A 20,797-nucleotide genomic window follows, 5' to 3' on the forward strand; every position below is an offset into this window, starting at 1 on the left:
CGAGCTCTCAGACTAAGGCTGGACTTTATTTCTGTTTTGAAACCTCAGCTTCCAATCTGACTCCACCAGGATAGAGGCCAACCCTTTATCCAGCACGGCGAGAGGCACACCAGTTCAGGGGACAGAGTGTATCGGCTGGACGTCCTGGGTTTCAACAGAAGTGGCCGAGCAGGGTCCAAAGGAAGGGTCAAGGAAGCAGAGCAGACACCACACTTGACTCTCTCCCTGTCCTCCCTACACTTGCCCCCACCATGCTGTCTGTCCCTGCCACTGGTGAGGTGCCACATAACAACGATGGTGAGAACACCGTGGCCCTAAACAGGCAGTGTGTCATCATCCCAATCTCACACACAGGAAAGCCGAAGGCCATCAACTTTGAGAAACTTGCTCAAAGTGATACTACATCTTAGTGGCAGAGCTAGGATTCAAACCAGCCTGTCTGGCCCCAAAGCCCGCATTCTTAACCCTACTATGCCATCTCGTCTCCCCTACTCGCAGGATCCTATTTACCTCCAGCTCTGGGTATAGACTTCCCTCCCTCAGAAAAAGCTACTGGGGCCCTCCCAATCCGAGTCAGGAACCCCTCTTCTGTGCATTCCCGTAGTGCAGTGACTGCCCTGACCACAGCCTGCCCCATGCAGGACCGCGGCGGGCACAGCCCTGGCACGCAGCAGGAGCGTAGGCAAGGCACTGTGAGTACATCAGCGTGCCCAACCCCCAGCTCTGTGCTCCTCCCAGCACACCGCACCACCCCCGGCTGCAGCTGCGCTCTCCCACCGGCGTACCACAAGGACCCAAGGACCAGTGAGAACATCCCCCACCATCCAGTCCAGTGCCTGGCCCCAGAAAGCCCTCCATGGTGTTATAGATCTCCTGCTGTCCTCCCGGCCCACCTTACGTCAACACGTGCTTGCTAAATGACGTAATGCTGCTTAGGAAAATACCAGACCCAGTATATACCACAGCAACCCTGGCAACCCCGAGTCATTAGGTCTTGGAGCAAGTCTATAGGGTGTGTGTATCATGATCTGCAGAACAAAGGTTCAGGCTTCCCAAAGCTGCAATTCCGAGAAGTCTTTTTTTTTTTTTTAAGAATTTATTTATTTATTTGAGAGAGAGAGAGCCAGAGAGAAAGCACAAGCTGGGGACCGGCAGGGGATGGGGACGGGGACGGGGACGGAGACGGACAGAGGCAGAAGCAGACTCCCCGCTGGGCAGGGAGCCCTGCTCAGGGCTCGATCCCAGGATCCTGGCATCATGACCTGAGCCGAAGGCAGATGCTTCACCGACTGAGCCACCCAGGCACCCCCTTCAATTCCCAGAAGTTTTAACAAGCTGTCCAATTCCTTCCAATCAAAGACAGTCAAGGTTCCCAGAACTGGAATCCTGTTCATAGGAAAACCTCTGACATCCTCAAGAGAAAGGACTAGGAGCTCTTACTAACTCCACACAAGAAATATACACAAAGCCTACTCTCCTTGCCCCAGACCCTATTAATTCTAGTAGTAAGGTGATTAGTGGTGTCTCCTAGAGGAGGTGACTTTGAATTGGATTTTGAAGGATGAAGAGAGGTTTGGGAGGAAGGGGAAGAGGCAGAATTCCAGCCACAGGAATCTAGCCACTGAAAGAACAGTGAGAATAGGCTTTGAAGGTGCTAATGTTCAGGGAAAGGGGAAAAAGGAAAAAGGAGTCCCCTTAGCCTTGACTTGAGGGATGAGTAGAGGGAATTATGGGTGGGAAAAGGGGAGCCAAACCCATTCAAGCTTTCCCTCTCCAGCCCCTCCCCAGTGTCAGGATATGTTTCAGAGCCAGCATGCATTGCTCCTCGTGATCTTTCCTCCCTCCCATCATCTAAGGGGATCCACACCCACACTGGGTTCAAAGTTCTTTACCCAGGCTGAAAGTTAGTATACTGCAATGAACTCTTCTAGGCAGCCTTCCCAGTCCCACTCCTTTCTCCTCAGAAGAGCCTCAGCACCTGCATCCTCTAAGGCATAAAGATACTTTCACATGGTTCTTCAGTTCTCCCCAGAAAGCAGGGGATGGAATCTTATGGGGAACCATCAATCAGTGCAGAGGCCCACAAAGTGCTGCATCTCACAGGGCTGTGCACTTGACTACCTTGTCCTCACCTGCAGGACAAGCCATGATTCTGCACAATCCTGCTGGAAGGGACCCCTCACCCCACAGAGTACCTTTCCCAGGATGTGCTTGTTGGGTCCACTTGGGATGATCACTGGCCTGATTATAGCAAAGGAGCAACTTTGTCCTTGTCTTCAAGGAGCTTATGTGCAAACACATGCCAAGCACTGAGATGGAGAGACATGTACAGGACCTCAGAGATCAGGGACTGAAGGGGTCTACTGTGGAGGGAGGGGTATGAAGCAGAGAGCTACATGGCCTACTGAAGTCACCAGCTAACTTCATAATCAGCAATTCTGAGCAACCATGCATGGTCATCAGGAGGTTTAGTGGGGCTGCACTGGCTCAAGACACAACTGGGTCCTTTGCAATCTGGCCTCCAAAGTAGTAAGATCAACTGGGAAGCAGAAATAACCAAGGCCTCTCTCCCATCTGCTGCCACACCTCACTGTGTCATGACCAGTGCTCAGTAAACATTGCTGGGCTGCTCCTCACGCCCACTCAGTCCTCATGGGGTGGGTGATGAACCCAACAACATTCTCCTATGCCTCCCACCATAGCCAGAGTCAACAAGGCCCAACTGTCAGAACTTGAGCCAGTGACAATAGACACACAGGTCCTGCCCTCTCCCAAGGAGACATGTGTCTACTACATGTGAAGAACTGATTGTCAGGCGCTTTCATATTTTTTTTAAAAAAGATTTTCTTTATTTGACAGAGAACACAGCAAGAGAGGGAACACAAGCAGGGGGAGTGGGAGAGGGAGAAGCAGGCTTCCCGCAGAGCAGGGAGCCCGATGCGGGGCTTGATCCCAGGACCCTGGGATCGTGACCCTGAGCCGAAGGCAGACGCCCAACCATCTGAGCCACCCAGGCGCCCCAGGCCCTTTCATATTTTATAAAGTGTTGCTGGTTACTCAGAATAACAAAGGCTACAGCAGAATTATTTTATAACCCTGTTTGTACTTGGTCATAACTTCCTGAAACACATTTCCCCTCTCGGGTTGAAATGCCTAAAATATTTTTGTGAACTTAAAAAAAAAAAGAAAGCTTTGCAAAGAAGAAACCTTGAAGAGAACCTGTTTATCTTCCCTGCACTACTTTCCAGAATTCTGAATGATTAAACAATTGTACTGTAAGATTTGGTTACTGGCAGAGTTAACAAGTCACAGAAGCTAAACATGGGGGAATCTCCATCTCAGGGGAAGCAAATGAATCTAGGTAGAAAAAGGCTCTTCAAAGAAGAAATGCTATCAAATAGAGCTAAGAAAAGTAGGAGAAGGCTACCAAAGGACTACCAAATGAAGAGAAGACAAGAGAGTTCTTATTTTTTACTTCAGACGTATTCTCCCAGATGTGTTTAGGAATCTTTTAAAATCTAATCCTTCGGGGCGCCTGGGTGGCTCAGTTGGTTAAGCGACTGCCTTCGGCTCAGGTCATGATCCTGGAGTCCCGGGATCGAGTCCCACATCGGGCTCCCTGCTCGGCGGGGGGCCTGCTTCTCGCTCTGACCTTCCCCCATCTCGTGCTCTCTCTCTCTGTCTCATTCTCTCTCAAATAAATCAATAAAATCTTTAAAAAATAAAAAAAAATAAATAAATAAAATAAAATCTAATCCTTCAATCAATCACATCATGGTGCTAATGAAACGAAAAATGTCTTTAAAAGAGCAGACCTGGGACACCTGGGTGGCTCAGTCGGTTAAGCGTCTGCCTTCGGCTCAGGTCATGATCTCAAGGCCCTGGGATCGAGTCCCAGGAGCTCAGTGAGGAGCCTGCTTCTCCCTCTGCCTCTGCTCCCCCTGTTTGTGCTCCCCCCCCAACCTCTGACAAACAAATAAATAAAAGAGCAGACTCTTGGCATTTGCAAAATGACTCCAAAAGTTCCTAACAAACAGCAGCTTTGAGGAACCCTGGCTCTGAAATGACAAGACAGCCTCTATGAAGGGAATGGCTTACTGTGAGATTACCTAGCTGGCCCCCTCCCGCTCCCCAGCAACAACATCAAGAAGGGGTGCTGCTGCCCTTTCCTCCCTGTCTTCATAGGTAGGATGTCAACATGCACTATTTGAGAGTTAGGGACTTACGAATTATGAGTAACTCATGCAGTATGTATCCAACTCTACTCAGTATGTATTGGATTGAATCAAACAGAATCCAAGATATGTGGAAGAAACAAGGAGCACCTTCCAACCCTGAGTCTGTCTGAACTAAGCAGCTGTGGCATCAGAAGTGTAGGCTGTAACAAATGATGCTACAATCTGATCTTTCAACCTGGGAATTATTTCTTTGTATGCCAGGCCATGTCCTAAGTGCTTTATATATACAATGGGAGCGAGGGCTGCTCATACCCTCCGCAGGCTCACACTCCTGAGTGATGCAGAGGAATGGAATCTCCCAGAGGGTAAGAGGTGAGGAAAAGAAAACCTGCAAACCTACTAGAATAATTAAGAACTCTGAAAGCAGACTCTGGGTTTTTGTTCTGTTTTTGTTTTTGTTTTTAAAGCATCCTGTGACCCCTTTTGCAGAAGGAGTTGGGCAGGTAAGGATAACATCCTCACTCACAAATTATGCCAGGGTAGTGGGGCACCTTTGCTTAGAAGGTGGAATCGGTGTTGACTGAGGGCTTTAACAAAATTGAGACCCACTCAGGTGTTCAGTTTGGTGGACTCTTGGTTTCTGTTCCTCAAAACTTACAGTGCAAGGCCGATACCATGTGTTTGCAATGTTCTAAACATGGTACAACAATTAGCCTGAGGAGGGTAATTTCTCAATGTCTTTTCGTGATGCCATGGTTCAGCAAGCCCTATAATGACCCATCCAGCCTCCTCCCACAATCCCCAAGTCTTTTTATAGTCACAGGTAATTACACCACAGAGAGATTACATCACCTCATCAGCAGTGTTTACAACTGACAGGAAGATGCTCTGCGGATGTTTTGGGAACTACATCCTCATTTAGCAAACAATTTGCTGTGGTCCCTATTGTTCCTTTCCAAGAATAGAACCGCCTTGGCAAACCTTGTTCCTAAACTGGGAACCAAACAACCAAGGGCCATTGTAGATGAGAAAAGAAACTACCACAGAGGCAAACACGGTAACCCAGTGATGACTCCTTCATCCTTTATCCAGGGGAGAAAACACAGATGGTGTCTTTCTTTCTCTGTCAAAAGAATCCTCTGAAGGTTGCCCTGAGTGCTCCAACAGGGTGACACAGAAATGGGTCTCAGAGAACCTGCCACTCATTTCTCAGCAGACCATGGGCAGCAGAGTTAAGACAGACTGGGCACAAATCCCAGCAAGCTTCCCCACCGACAACTGCCTGCCTCTGAGCAGGTTTTGTAACCTCTCTCCGCCTCAGTTTCTCATCTGTAAAACGGTTACAGGACCACCTAGTGCACAGCCTTTCTGAGAGCTTTAAATGGGATGATACACAGAGAGCCTAACATATAAATGATGCTCTATATGCATCAGCTTCCTGCCTGTCCTCTCCTCTCAGCTCACTGTACATTATCTCTGACCCCAGGTCCCTTCAGAGATGGCAAGGTGAGCCAGGGCCACCTGCCAACATCTCCCAGCCACAGCAAATTCAAGGGCCAAAGCCGCATCATACCCCTGAGCACCTTGTTCTCAACATTTTCCATCTCTGATGAACACTAACTGCCAGGGTTGCTCACTCTGCTGCATAGAAATGTAAATGGCTGCTTTCCCTGCTATTTTAAAATTGCTCTAGGTGCTTGTGTGATGTTTAACATGGCCTATAGTGTCATGGAAACACTTTAAGGGGGGAAAAAATCAGAAACAGGGGCACCTAGGTGGCTCAGTGGGTTAAACGTCTGCCTCTGGCTCGGGTCATGATCCCAGGGTCCTGGGATCAAGCCCCACATCCGGCTCCTTGCTCGGCAGGAAGTGTGCTTCTCCCTCTCCCTCTGCTCCTCCTCCTAGCTCGTGTGTGCTCTCTCTCTCTCAAAATAAAATCTTAAAAAAAATCAGAAACAAATAAAATAGGTTTTTTTTTTCAGTAAATATCCTCAGGAAAGGGAGAGAATGAAAATCAAAAGCTTTTTACATGAGTCAGCAAGTGGCCGGGTGGAGACCATCACACTATGCAAACATGAGCTTTCTGGAAGGCGAAGGGGTTTCCAGAAGTAACCAATCCTTCCTCAACTGGTCAAGTCAGACACCTGGTCCCACTTCCTTATCCTCAACACAAAAAATGGCTTTGCATCTTTAGTTTTGTTTTTTTAAAGACAGCAAAGGATGTCATCTGCATAAAAATCTCCTGCCCAGCATGACTCAACAGTGGGTCATGTACCAACTCTGTTGTTGTCATTATATAGGAATTACACCACACATTTTATATGCCAAGTGCCCTCCAATCATTTTTATTAGTCTACACAACACCAACCTCACATCCTTAAGGATTTTGTTTCCGTTTTGAAGGAGACACAAAGAGGTCAAGTGATTTGCGTAAGGTTATAAGGCATGTTTCTTTTCTTTCGTTCTTTTTCTTTTTTTCTTTTCTTTTTTTTTTTTTTAAATAAAGCAAGTTTCTTAAGATCATAGGTAAAGGCGCCTAGGTAGTTCAGTCAGTTAGGAGTCTGCCTTCAGCTCAGGTCATGATCCCAGGGTCTGGGATGGAGCCCCGCACTGGGCTCCCTGCTCAGCAGGGAGTCTGCTTCTCCCTCTCCCTCTGATCCTCCTTGCTCCTCATGCTCTCTCTCTTTCTCAAATAAATAAATATTTTTTTTTAAATCACAGGTAAAAGGAAGGAGTTGTGAGATCTGGGAGTGGCTGCTACATAGTTGGGACCCTAATTCCTCTCTAGCCCAAAAAGAGAGGCACGCTGGGTACTCTGCACATAGATTTTATTTTTAATTCTCATCTTCTGCCTACATGGTGTGAACCAGGTGTGAAGGTAAGATATGCTTCTTTTTGCCACGCCCCAAAAGGAAAACTTTCAATAATTTTCTCCATCTCTGTTTAAAGAATGACCAAGAGGGAAGCTGGACCTACTGCCTCTTGAAACCAAGATGGAAAACTAAACCTCGATCATGGCACAACTCTGCACCAGAACTCTCTAGTGCCTGTTCCTACATGATTATTTTCTTCTACACCTGAGCAATTATGACCAAGACTAAGGGTGACTGTGGTATTTATAACCAGAGACGATACAGATGAATTGCCTCCCTACAAGATGCCCACTTAACTATGTCCAGTGGGATTCTCCCAGTCACAAGTGTGCATGCACACACAAGCACATTCAAGGTCTAGTAGAGCCCACTGGGTAACAAAGGCTGTGTGTTTTACAAGCACCTCCTTTTAAAATGTTCTGGAGTGGGTGTTCAGGTGCAGCTACAGGAGCAGGTAAGATATGCACCAAGAGGAAAAGGGGACCTTTCCTGAACTGAACTGCCTTTCCTCGACTTCAGAGTATCTGAAAGTCTTGGTTTTTTGGCAAGCCTGTCTCGCAAGCTGCTTATGGCAGGCACAGCCAAACAGGTGTGCTCAGGTTTCAGGCCAAGGAGTGGGTGCCTCCTTCCCTGAGAAGCCACTTCAGAGAGGGAAACACACTGGCAGCAACGTGGTGCACTGGATCTAAGTAATGGGACCACCCCCTCCCCTGCCTGCATCCTGCTCTGTGCCAGTACACGTTTTAAGGGGAGTAGAAAAGACTTGGCAGGGGGGAGGGGGGGTGAGGGTGGCAGGGGAGGGAGGATTCTGTACAGATGGGGGAGGGAAAAAAACTACAGAGCCAACTTTTCCATCCTGCTCTGAGCCCACACTACAGACATACATTTTTCCACACTGGAGAATAATAATCCCTTTATCAAGCCAGTCTGAAACCATCAGTCCCTGATAATTGAATTCAGACCTTGGATGGAAAGTTGGGAAGGTGTGGGTAGTTGGAAAATGGGGTGGGAGATGGGAGGAGGCAGAGGTGGAGCCCTTAAAAAGGAGGGTGGCAGTAGGTGGAATGGCTCAATGAAGCTAAAGAGGCTAAAGACTTCAGAAACCAAAGGCAGATGTTCTGCCCTAATATTGCCAGGTCACACAATGGGACAGCTTCCCAAGGCGGTCTTGGTAGCGTATCAGGCACTAAGCCAGGTTCTGGTCCTGGCCCCAGGACCCTAGGCAAGTATATGACCTCTAAAATCCTAGCTCTGACAGTCATTCCATTCATGCACATCCTTATTGAGAACCATTTGTTCTGGGCTAGGGGTAGGGTGGCAAACCTCTTGTATAAAGGGCCAAATGAATTATTTTAGGCTTTGGGGGCAACACAGTCTATGTCACAACTACCCAACACTGCCACTCTAACACAAACACAACCACAGACAAAATATATATGAATGAACATTGCTATGTTCCAATAAAACTTTATTTATGGACACTGTAATGTGAACTTACAATTTTTCTGTATCATGAAATATTTTGATTTTTTTTCTGATCAATTAAAAATATAAAACCATTCTTGGCTCACGGGCCATACAGGGAGGATTTGGTCCAGGGACCACAGCTTGCCAACTTCTGCTCTAGAGATACAGTGGTGAACAAGACAGGGTCTTGGGGCGCCTGGGTGGCTCAGTCGGTTAAGCGTCTGCCTTCGGCTCGGGTCATGATCCCAGGGTCCTGGGATCGAGCCCCGCGTCGGGCTCCCTGCTCCGCGGGAAGCCTGCTTCTCCCTCTCCCACTCCCCCTACTTGTGTTCCCTCTCTCGCTGTGTCTCTCTCTGTCAAATAAATAAATAAATAAAATCTTTAAAAAAAAAAAAAAAAACAAGACAGGGTCTTTACCTCCTGTGGCTCTGTGACTACCACTTCTGGAGACCACCTCTGGCTGTGCTGCAAGCCCTGTGAATGTAAGCCCTGCTTCATCTGGTTGTACATTGGTAGGTTCTGGCCTTCGTTTCCTTTGGAACTTCATATAGCCACAATGCCCATACTGTGGGGTCCCAATCATTAATGGCCTCCTTGGCTATGCTAGAAGCTCCTCACAGCCAAAGAGGTCTTAGGCTTTCTGGGAAAGGTTTAAGTGTCAGAACAGGGTGAAGAGGAGGCAGTAGAAGAGGAAATCTGTACGTGGGTGGTGGAGAAGGCTATAATGCAAAAACAAGTGCGTAACTATTTCTCCCAGCAGTTCACTGCACCATTATCTGTATGTGTTGGGTAAGTGGGTGGTGGGAGTTGACAGAGAATGAGACAGAGCACTGAGCTATGGGGACTCTATACACCGCAATATACCACACTGCCCCCATCCTTCAAGTCCCTTTCCAGAATCTAGCTAAGATCCCTTTCCAGGGAACGCTGTCCAAAGAAAACTGCCACCTTATGTATCTAATGAAGTCTGGTAGGGGCCGCATTACTGTTGAGTTCAATCATGATAGCTAAAGGGTACATGTGGCTCAGTCCGACTCTTGATTTCAGCTCAGGTCATGATCTCAGGGTTGTGGGATCAGGTCCCGCATCAGGCTCCCCACTCAGCACAGAGTCTGCTTGTCCCTGTCCCTCTGCTCTGCCCCCACTTGTGTGTGTGCATGCTCTCTCTCTCTCTCTCTCTCTCAAATAAATACATACATAAAATCTTTTTTAAAAATCATAATCAGTTGAGAGCCCTATTGGTGCTCACAGATACAGAGGCTCTCTAGCATCAGCCAGAGGCCTACGGTACACACCCAAATATGCCCCTTCCTAAAAGAACGCCAGGTCTAGAGGACCACATGAAGAGAACCTAGAAGGGTCTTCAGAGCACTGTGGAAGGCAATAAGGATCATACAAACTCAAAAAGGCTCACCGCTGCATTTCTAGCTCCTGCCAGGGCTCTTGCAGCTCACCAGCTTCAATCAGAAAGTCCTTAGAATCATGAAAATATAGACGAAGGGAACTGGATATGACCTTAAACGTATCCAGGTCAACCCCTTCATTTGATAAATGGAGAAACTGAGCCACGGAATGGCTAAGTGGCTTGCCCAAGATCACGAAGTTTAGAGTGTCAGTGACCAGGTCCTGCTTTCACTAAATTACAATACCTCAACTCTACTTATTCTGAGAGAAAACATAAAAAGACAAGGAACAAACAAAAAAAGCTAACAATCATGAAGCACCTATTGTGTTAGACAATCTTCAGAACCACCCTCCCAGGTAGGTACTAGTATTATCCCATTCTGGGGCTGAGGAAACGAAGGCTTACAGAAGTGAGATTTGCTCAGGTCCCAGAGCCAGCAACAGGAGCACTGGACTCAGAACACGGGCAGTCTGATTCCCAAACCTGCACCCTTGCTGCCTATCATGCTCTGAACCCTACAGCTCCATCCTACCTGGTGACTCCAGCTGTGGGGAGAGGGCCGATAACGTCATCCCCAGCATGTTCATACACACCCCTCCCTCCAGCTGGCTCAGGAGGCCCCTTACGGCCACACCCCCAGGACTGGCCCCCTGCTACTCCACAGCACAAAAGCCCACCACCCCTCTCTGCTCTCACTGCAACTGGCTGCTAGATAGGAGAGTCCCCTATCCCGGCTTTGGGAGAAACAATATGGGACGAGTCTTCTCCCTCCCCCCCACAGAGGCAGGCCCGAACCCACCTGAGGCAAGGCTGTCTCCAAGGAGGGTGCTAAGGATCACCAGTGGAAGGAACACTCCATGTCCCGCGGAGGCCACGGCCAACGCTGCGGTGCTCTTTGGTGCTATCCTGCCATGGCACATCTTTTATCTGTCCAAGTTATTTTAAAAAGAAAAAATTTAAAAGCCAGAAGTAAGAATTCTAAAGTCAGCCACGGGTAGATTTACCTATAAAAAAAAAAAAAAAACAGGACAACAAAAAAACAAAGACATAAGTGAAAACTTCAGCCATAAGTTTGTTGCAAGTAGGCACTTTGGTAAGGAAGCTATAATCACATACAAAGTTGAAAGAATTCTAGTAAATGAATTCCTGCTGCCAAGAAAGGACAGGCACGTAAGTGGCTTTTCAACGTGTATCTGGGGAAATGCCGAGGCCTGCAGCAAGCTGCCATCAGCATCCACATCCAGGAGCCAGATCCTTGCGACAGGGCAAGGAGACAAGCGCAGGCTCACCTGGAGATCTGTCAGGCACCACAGAGCTTTCAGAAGTTGCCCGGCTCTGCCCCACCACCTCCAAGCCTCCAAAAGAGAGCAGGAGAGAGGCAGCTGTTGACAGAGAGCTACACCCCTGAGTCAGGCTTTGCCTTGGCCACTTGGACTCAGAGTGAGTTCAACCAACCGAAAGGAAAAAAAAAATAGGGAACACGTGTCTTAAAGGGAGAAATACACCGCCTAGAGAAGGAATGCAGCAGCGGGAGCCAAGGGCCCATGGCTAGGCTTGCTCAACTGCCAGAGGCAGGATGAGCCCCTGAGGATGCGACGCTGACTGCACAGCCACGAACCTCAAAAACGGACCAATTAATCCAGGCTCACCTGACACACCTGTGACCCCAGAGGCCACACCTGTTGACGGTACCTGACACCGACTAGGGGGAGGACGGACTGTAATTGTTAACTGCCCCCGCCCCCCGCCTCTAGTTCAGACTATGACTTCAGATGACTAGGAATCAGAGTCCACGGCCATCCCACCCTGAACACGCCCAATCTCATCTGATCTAGGAACCAGAGTCTTAAAAAAAAAAAAAATCAGGGGTCAAGACTTTTAGGGATTATTTTCTACATGCCTTCAGAGAAGTTGAAGATACATTTTGATATAGGCCTATTATATTTTAGTTAACTCATCTGATTTCATTGATCCTTGTTTATAACAGGTATTCCAAATAAGATTACAGTCCCTTTTTAAATTCCATACACACACCTCCTTCTCCATAAATAAGGCTTTATGTAAATAGATAAGGGAGCCTGCCATCGACAACGCTAATAAAGGGTGCCCCTGCGATTCTGCCAGAGATATTAACCAGCCCTGCCTTCCATCTGTGTCTGAAGCCTTGACTCAGGCCTGCATCCCCTGCTAAATAGAGAGTGACTGCAAACAGCAACATGAGTTGTCTCAGTATGAAGGAAAAGCAGCTATGAAGGTCTTCAATGAGCATGAGCCAGGGGTTCAAGAACAGTAACCTTACTCACTACCCCAAAGAGCTGTGACTATAGCAGTCTTCTGTCCACAGCTTTTACCCAGGCTCCAACTTGAGCCTTTAAAGCTCTAGAAAAGGGATGGTTCCTGAAGAGGTCTGGGGGTAGATTCTGTAAGTGACCCAAAACAGTACACAAAACTGTGTGTGTGTAAATATGTGGAATGTGTATACATTTATGTGGTTAAGAACAGTCGAGTTAGAATGCCGAAATTCAAATCTGTTTCCTCTATTATGACCATGTGACCAAATAATTCTCTTAGCCTCAGCTTCCTCATCTGTAAAATGGGAACAATAACCATACATCTTCATAGGTTTGATGGAAAGATCAGGATCAGACAAAACACTTGGCAGTGCCTGGCACTTTGCAAGTCCTCAGTAAACACGGCCTGCTATTGCTGTTGTAATTATTAATAAGGCCTGAGCTTAGTAAGACCTTAGAGGTCATCAGGCTTCACCTCCTCCGACAGATGCCAAAACCAAGGTCAGAAGAGGTTAAAGAATATGCCAGTTAGGAACAGGCCCTTTGGTGCTGCCATTTTGGACTCATTCACAGCAGGTAGCTCTACCAGATAGTCATCATCCCCTCAAGGCAACAACCAGTGGATCACTGAGAATAACACCTGGTTGTGTCACATCACAGCACGTGCACAGCAAGTATTTCTGCAGTGAGTGGATGAGGCTGGATCAGAGTGGTGCTTAGATGTTCTGTGCACAAGTGAAGGTCATCAGGAAAGACTACCCAAAGGAGAGGATGCTGACTGCTAGTGCGTATGTTTAGTGAAAAAGAAGGTACCAAATACAAGTGGAACAGAACAATGGGAGCACAGCACTCTTGGCAGAAGCAGAGTTAAGGGCTAAGCTAAGGAATTTAAACTTTACAGTGAAAACTATGTAGAGCTTACAGGATTATAAACAGAGAAGTTACGAGACCAAATTCATTTAGGAAGATCACTCTGGCAAGGATTTTGGAGGCGGGGCAGGGGGGCACCAAGTGGTAAAGATCTTAAATTTAGTATTTTATAATTAATGTGGAGCTCTTTCGAGGGCAATTTGACAACATCTGTCCCCAAAATGCACACATTCTCTAACCTATCAGTTCTGCTTTGAGAACCTGTCCTCAAAAATCACATGAGCAATGATACAGACGTAAGATATTCACTGCATCCTTTGTACTGGACAAAGATTGAAGTGAGACAAGTTAAACAAGTCGTCATACACACATGTAATGGAATACTGTGCACTGGTTTGAAGAGAACAAGGCAGGTCAGTCTGTACTCATATATGGAACGACTTCCAAAATTAGCACGTGAAGAAAACCATTTGTGAGTACACATGTATTTTTAAAGGGGATACACATACACACACCTGTATGCCCGGAAAATCTCTCTGGAAGGATGCACAAGAAATCAGTAGCTAAAGATGGCCTTCAGGGAGGAGAAGTGAGTGATTAACAGGAAAAGAACTCATTTTTCACTGTATGTATTCCCCTTTAATCTCCTTAAGCCTTGTATCTTGTGCATGTATTACCTATTCAAATAGATAAAATTAAGGGTAGCAAGGTTTTCTTACAGACCGCCTGTCTCATCCCTCAACAAACTGATTGACATTCAAATAAACCTGATTGCTCCTCCTGCCCGGAATACAGTCACTTTCAGGGCTCAGCATAAGGGTCACCTCCTGGTGGAATTCTTTTCTGACACTTCACACCAGGCCCACCTCCAGTAGGACTAACCCCCTTCTAACTCCCAAAGTGTCCTGAGCACCCTGCCATGACTATACCTCTAACAGGTTAATACATCTATATGTTTATCTGTCTCACCTCACCAGACTCAACGTAAAGTCAGGGACTGTGAATTACTTAACAGAAAAGACAGGGAACAAATGCTTGCCAAACTCATGAATACTGTGGGGAGGAGCCAATATAGTATTAGGAAGAAAATGCACACATATGACCTCCTGTTTAGTTTTAAAGAAACACCTGACTCCTCCCTTACTGCTTAAGCTGCTACCTGGGCCAAAGGACCAATTCCACCATGAAGCCTAAGAACTGATCAAGTGCAGAACAGATAGGGGTAATGACAATGGGAGCTCTGCAAAGAAAAAAGATGAACAGAGGGTAGTCAGTGGAGTGTTTACATGCAAGGCTAGGCCAAGAGTTAGTGCTTCAGAAGTAATACAGAGATAAGGGAAGCCCTACAACCCCAGGGTATTGCTCAGAATGGGAGAACCCGGGCACCTGGGTGGCTTAGTCGTTAAGCGTCTGCCTTCGGCTCAGGTCATGATCTCAGAGTCCTGGGATCGAGCCCCACGTCGGGCTCCCTGCTCAGCGGGAAGCCTGCTTCTCCCTCTCCCACTCCCCCTCTGCTTGTGGTCCCTCTCTCGCTGTGTCTCTCTGTCAAATAAATAAATAACTAATCTTAAAAAAAAAAAAAAAAAGAATGGGAGAACCCAGCTACTGTGGAGAAAGGGTCACCTGTATACATCTCATCATTTTAAGAAGGGATCTGCTTTGAACACAGAATTAAAAAAATAAAATAAAACCTGTCCTTGAATTGTGACTTTAGACCAAGTGAAAAGAAAAACACTTCAGAACAAATTAACTAGATATTCATTACCCCTAGAGAAACACACAAAAACTTGAAGAAGAAGGAGAAGACAGAGGAGGAGGAGGAGAAGGAGAAGAAGAATCCATTTCACTTGAGTATTCCTTTGGTACCTTTCTTGCCCAGACAGAAAGTAGATGCTGGTTGTTAGAGGCTGAGAGAAAGGAATACGGGGTTCATGCTTAATGAGAACAGAGTTTCGGTTTTGCCAGATGAAGAGTTCTGGAAATGGATGGATTGTGGTGATGGTTGTACAACAATGTGAATGCACTTAATGTCACTGAACTGCACCGTTAAAACTGGTTAAGATGACCAATTTCATTTTACGTGTATTTTACCACAAAAAATTTGGGGAAAAAATTGTGATTAAAGAGGAGCCTGGAACTAAGCCTCATGTTCAAAGCTGGCACTCATCCACCCTCACAAGGCATGTAACATTTAAAGTTAGAGGTAAGACGAGAGGAACCAGGGCTGCAAGTCAGTCCCCTCTCTGCTACCAAACAACTGGCTGGTCATGAAGGCTCCCTGGCTTCCATTTCCACATCTAAAAAAAGGCTCAAAGGTCTCTCTCAGCTAGAGAACTCACCACAACATCCAAGCTTCTCTGCGTATAACACACCTCTTCCCCTCTAAAATATGGGGTCAGGAGGAGTCATGGAAAATCTGCATTCATCCTTCTGATATTCTTTCTTGGGACTGGTGCTGCTGCCCCAGTAGTATGTGGTAAAAAGAGACCCCACGAGCTAGAATGTCAAGCCCTCAAGGTCAGCGTCTGGTCTCTCCCACCTCTGTGAACTCAGAATATTAAAAGCTAGATGACTGTGCTCTGCTGAACACCATGAACACTCATTTCCTTTCAGAATAATCCTCTATGAGGATCCATGGCTCTGATTATGCGGAAGCCACTTACCTCACCTCTACCTCTATAACCTTATCTATAAAATGGGGCTGTTGCTTGCTTTAACTATCTCCCTACTCTCTAGTGAGGCTCAAAAGGGACAAAATACAAAGGACAACTTTGTAAACCGGCAAGACTCGGGTCCTTCTATCTACAGTCTTGGCCTAGGAGCCAAGGGCTATCTGAGAAACTGCCCATAAAAAATGATGATGAAAACATGACAGGCTTCTGGAGTAAAAGGTAACCTGTAACACGAGCCCAAAGTCCACATGGTTTGCTTGCTTACTGTTGCCAGAGATGCTTCCAGGTTAACCAAAAAGCCTGAAAAGATTAAAGGTATCCTGGGAGTCACCTTCAAAAATGGCTCACAGTCTAGGGAAGCAGCAGCAGCAAGTGGGCCAGCCATGAAACAGCCAGGGCACCCTGCCCCTGAGACAGCTCAGGGCCCAGATCTCCTCAGCCCGTGTGCCTGGTTGCCTCGGGGCCCACCCCTGTGGAGAATGTCACGGTCCTGCGAGAGTAGCAGGGTCCTGTTACACTCTACTGAGCTCTCTCCTCTGTGGAGAGAAGAGTCCTGACTCTGTCAAACTTGGCTCCCAGGTGCAAAGTGGGTTTCTCTACAGTTCTATGAGATCAGCCTCAGTCTATGTGTAATTTTCAGGACAGATTATTTCCTAAACCATGACCCATCTCTCCGTTAGTTAAGAGAGGGAACTGGATGGGTAAAACCAACATAAATCCTTTTCTTGCTTCAGACCTAGTCCAGAAAGGGGATGGTGGTAGTGGAGAGTCTAGAACAAGAAAGTCTGCTCCTCTGATTATCCATCTTCACCAACTCCAATGCTGTTATGTGAGGGGGAAGACAGCAGTTTGTGAAACGTGACCAGAATTTAACCAGTTAATTACCTTATGGAGTGTAAAGATAAGAAGTCCTAACTCACTGAAGTCCAAAGTCCCCCAGAAGGCGTGATAAGAGAAGTGGCTAACATGCCAGGAAGGCCTCCCTTACTGCTCCCTTTCTTCCCTTCCACGTCTCCTCCACTTCCCTCCTACTCACCCGGAAACAGCTGGACCACAGCAGCAAAAGCTATCTAAACGGCAATCAGATCTTAATGCCTCCCACTCTTCCCTCCAAAATGAAAAAATGAAGTTACTTCTAGAGGTCTTCAGTTTCCTTTGTTCTCCCCCGTGACTCCTTCCAATCTTGTTAACCTTTATATCTTCCCCTTTCTTTTGTGCCACCAGCATGTGAGGGCTTCAACAGGCACAAAAGTCTTCTACTGGACTTGGAGATCCCTGACCGCCAGAATGTTACCTTATCCATTTCCTTTTTATCTCCAGCTCCAAAGCCCAAAAGACACAAAGTCAAACTCTTGTTAAAATTCACCTCCTAGAAATCCCAAAATAACCCTCAGCTTTCCTCATAAGCCACCTAAGCCAGAGTAGGGTAGGGGTTAGAGGTTGTTTTTTTTTTCAATTGCTTTGATAGTCTTTGTATCTTTGTCTGGTTTCCCCAGAATTGCTCCCCACATCCTCCTGTTGTCACACTTTACCCCTACCATACTCCTCAGGCTTCAGACAGCAGATCAGCAGACACACTACCCCAGCCCCAACCCTAAGCCTCTCTTTAACAGTCTCCAACATCTCTTCTAAAACCTAACAGCAGGATGACTGCAGCATGGACCTAAATGCACAGGACTGCTCTAAGTCCCGGCTCCACCAACCAACAGTGGACTGACCTCAGGCAAGTAAATTATTCTTCCTGGTCCTCAGGGGGTGGGCCTGGATGATCCCCAAATGCCCTTTCAGTTCTAAAGAATCTGCAATGTCTTCTAGGGAATAGGAGGGGACCAGAAATATTTCTTCTGAAAACATAAGTCAACAAAAGTTCTAACTGGAAGGAAGAAATGTTAAATCCATCCTCTTTGTTCTGCATGAGCAGTCCTCTCCCCCTTCATCTCCCAAGACTCATCTCAGCATCCATCTCCCTCTGCATTGCAGCGAACTCAGGAAACTCCACTTTCCCATTTAGAGCTTAATCAATCCATCAGCACATTTGTATAGGCCATCCATACACAGTGTTCCTAAAGTGCTTTCCAAAAATAACAAACTTCTAACAAAAAAACCCCAGCCTCTGTCCGTGTGTGCGCACACACGCGCACGCATGCGCACAGATCACTGCAGAGCTGTAGGGGCCCAGAAAGAAAAGACTCAAGAGAGGACAGAAGAACAAAACAACACAGACTCAAGACAGGACAGAAAAAAAGGAGAATGAAGGCAGAGTGGCTGTGAGCAGGAACTTGGCTCAGGCTGTAAATTTCCAACCCTGAAGGCAGGAAACCACTTCTTCTCTAGTCCCAGCTTCTCCAATGACTGATGGGCTGAACTAGGACAAATCACACCGCCTCCCTATGCCTCTGTTTCCTCATCAGTAAAATGAAACAGTTCAACTAAGGCTTCTCAGGGAGGCTGGGATCGTGGAAAGATTCTAGCATACTGGGCCAAAATCTCTGCTCTCCTTGGACAGTATTAGGTAGGTAGTCCAGAGCAAATTATTTTCAGTTCCCATCTATAAACTGGATACCCACACTTCATTAGGTTGTTGTGAGGCGGAAATGAGATAAACGTGAAGGATGCAAGATGGCATATGGGACAGTGGGCACTCAAATTAATGTTGGCTAAGGCCCCTTCCTGCTCTAAAAGGCTATAATTGAGCACCCACCGGATTCCCGAAGGGCACTGTTTCAGCTGGGCTAGAAACATATGCCCTGAAACTAGGCTCAAAACACAGTCAGTGAACCTCCAAGGTTCTCCCCCATGACGTTCTAAAAATATATTTTTAAAGGAACTTAGCATTCCCTCCCCCCAAATTAAATAATTATGTATGTGACTATACTAAGGCAATACTTGTGTCCAGGGGGACCTAGGAGGTTTTCCAGTCTGAACATGTTGTAGGGAAGGATGAGGCACAGAGCTTACATGTTTGTTACATATATGTGTATACACACACACACACACACACATTCATTACCTCATTAAATAGGTGCCATTACCCCCATTTCACAGATAAATCAAATCCAAGGGCCGAAATCTATTCTCCTCCTGTTTTCCTACTGCAAAGGGCTTCCTGATCTTCTGTTTTCCAAATACGAGATCAAGTTTAGTTGCATCTCTTCTGAGAAAACTCATCAATTCAGCCCACAAGCATGGAAGGCCCTTCTGAACCCAAAGCATTACTGCCTGGACCATGAATGGGACAACCAATCATATCCCTCCCTAGGGCCTGCTCATAGTTACTTAACTGTTGTATGCTGCATTTACTGCATGTAGTAAATTCCTGCAGAGACCACCAACTCTGTCTCGTTCTACGCCCCAAAGTGCTCGACATTTACTTGTTCACTGAAGGGGGAAAAGAGATAAACCCAAAAGACATAATTTGTGTAGGAAATACAAGAAAGCAAAGTCATAGCAGACATAAAACAGGAGAGGAAAGGGGCATAAATCCTGAAGTTTGGGCCAGGTAGCAAAACACATGCCTGGCAGAAGGGGCTATAATTGGCTCCTAGACCCCAGAGATGTATCTATGTGTCATCACACCCCTCTGCTGGGTTCCCATCAGAGCTGAGTGGAGCAGGCTTCAATACCCACTGGGCAAATAAAGTCTGGGAAGCTGATTTGCTAAATCTGACTTCTTAGGGCTCTGTGTTTGCTGTGACCATACTGCAATTCAGCAAATATTTACTGGCTGTCTTCAGTGCAAGGCTTGGGTGATCACAGAGATGAAGTGTGGCGCACACATGAATTCCTTACTCTCAAGGAATTCACAGTCTACGTGCAAGGAATTCTATGTTTATATAACACCATGAACGTGTTAGAAGGGTCCAATAAAAGGGTTGTTTGTTTGGTTGTTTGGTTGAAGTGCTATGAGAATGCAGAGGAGATAGGAACAAAGACTGCTGAGTGGGACTAGGGAGAGGTGAAAGAGAAAGGTTGAACTGGACCTTGAAAATCATGCACATACCTAGTAAGTTCTTAGGACAGATTTGCATGTATAGTGCTAATTACAAAGAAAGAAAAAGAAATGTAGAAAAGCAATTCACCAAAAGGATGGCAGAGAGAAAGAGACCAAAAAAAAAGGTGGTAATTTTGTCTGCCAGACCCCGCTGAATGCTGTGTCTGGTAACAAGAAATAAATATCTATCTATATACCTTCAATCAAGATGTTTAGGTGCTAGGTTTTGGTTTCCAAAATACTCATAGCTGTGCAGGAAACACCTCCTCCAGGTCAAAAATAGCAAACCCAAGAGAACTGGCTAATGCACTTATGTTTACTTTTTACCATCTCTGTGGAGGCTTCCCAAAGGCCCCCAAATGGCATGGTATAAACAGGTCTGTGTCACTTCCTGGTTCTCAGGCCTTCTGCTACATTCCCAGTCAGTCTGGGAAGGCTGCCTATTTAAAAATAAACTTTAAAAAACTCACCCAAACCCCAACTCTAAACCACCCTTTCCTCTACTTCATTCAATTTCACTAAAATTAAAAGGGATTGAGCAAGAAATGAGACACAAATGACCACAAAAAATGAATTCTCAGCTCAAAACAAAAATATATGCTGAGTTTGGGGTCAGGAGATCTGGATTCTACTCATGTTCTGCCTCTAACTGGAAAACCTGACCTTGAGCAAGCAAGATAATTCATCTTTCTGCACAATAGCTGCTTCAGCATACCTAACTCCAATGCAGTTATCCAGTCGTTCTGGACCTCAGTTTCCTTATCTATAAAATAGCACTAATAATAGCTATCTCATGGGTAAGTACTATACTGGGAAACACATACAAAGCACTTAACATAACACCTGGCATTTAATGAGTCATCGAACATGGTAGGTATTCGAATTATTACCACCTATCATTATTATTATCATTATTTTCTGAATATGTAAGGGTTGAGCTAGATGACCACTCCCTTTAGAGCTTCTCTGGCTCCAAAATCCTATGATTTTAAGTCACCATCTCCTTTTTTTTTAAGGGGCTAGACAGAAAGGAAGGAAAATGAACTTGGC

The 20,797-nt window shown here is 46.2% G+C and overlaps 1 protein-coding gene across 2 annotated transcripts in view; it reads right to left on the reverse strand.

Moving 5' to 3' along the window:
* Positions 1-20,797, reverse strand: part of SUSD6 (sushi domain containing 6) — a 92,201-nt gene that overhangs the window by 40,710 nt on the left and 30,694 nt on the right. Inside the window, exons 1-2 of one of the 2 annotated variants that reach the window (XM_021679746.2) lie at positions 11,213-11,277; positions 10,723-10,850 (exon numbers count right to left, since the gene is read on the reverse strand). In XM_021679746.2, coding sequence (XP_021535421.1) covers positions 10,723-10,843 — 121 coding nt within the window. In that variant the 5' untranslated portion in view covers positions 10,844-10,850; positions 11,213-11,277. Of the gene's footprint in view, positions 1-10,722; positions 10,851-11,212; positions 11,278-20,797 lie in introns of those variants that run through there. The other variant, XM_021679745.2, reaches the window with a different exon arrangement.

Source organism: Neomonachus schauinslandi, chromosome 9 (genome assembly GCF_002201575.2).
Source record: "Neomonachus schauinslandi chromosome 9, ASM220157v2, whole genome shotgun sequence".
Lineage (NCBI taxonomy): Eukaryota > Metazoa > Chordata > Mammalia > Carnivora > Phocidae > Neomonachus > Neomonachus schauinslandi.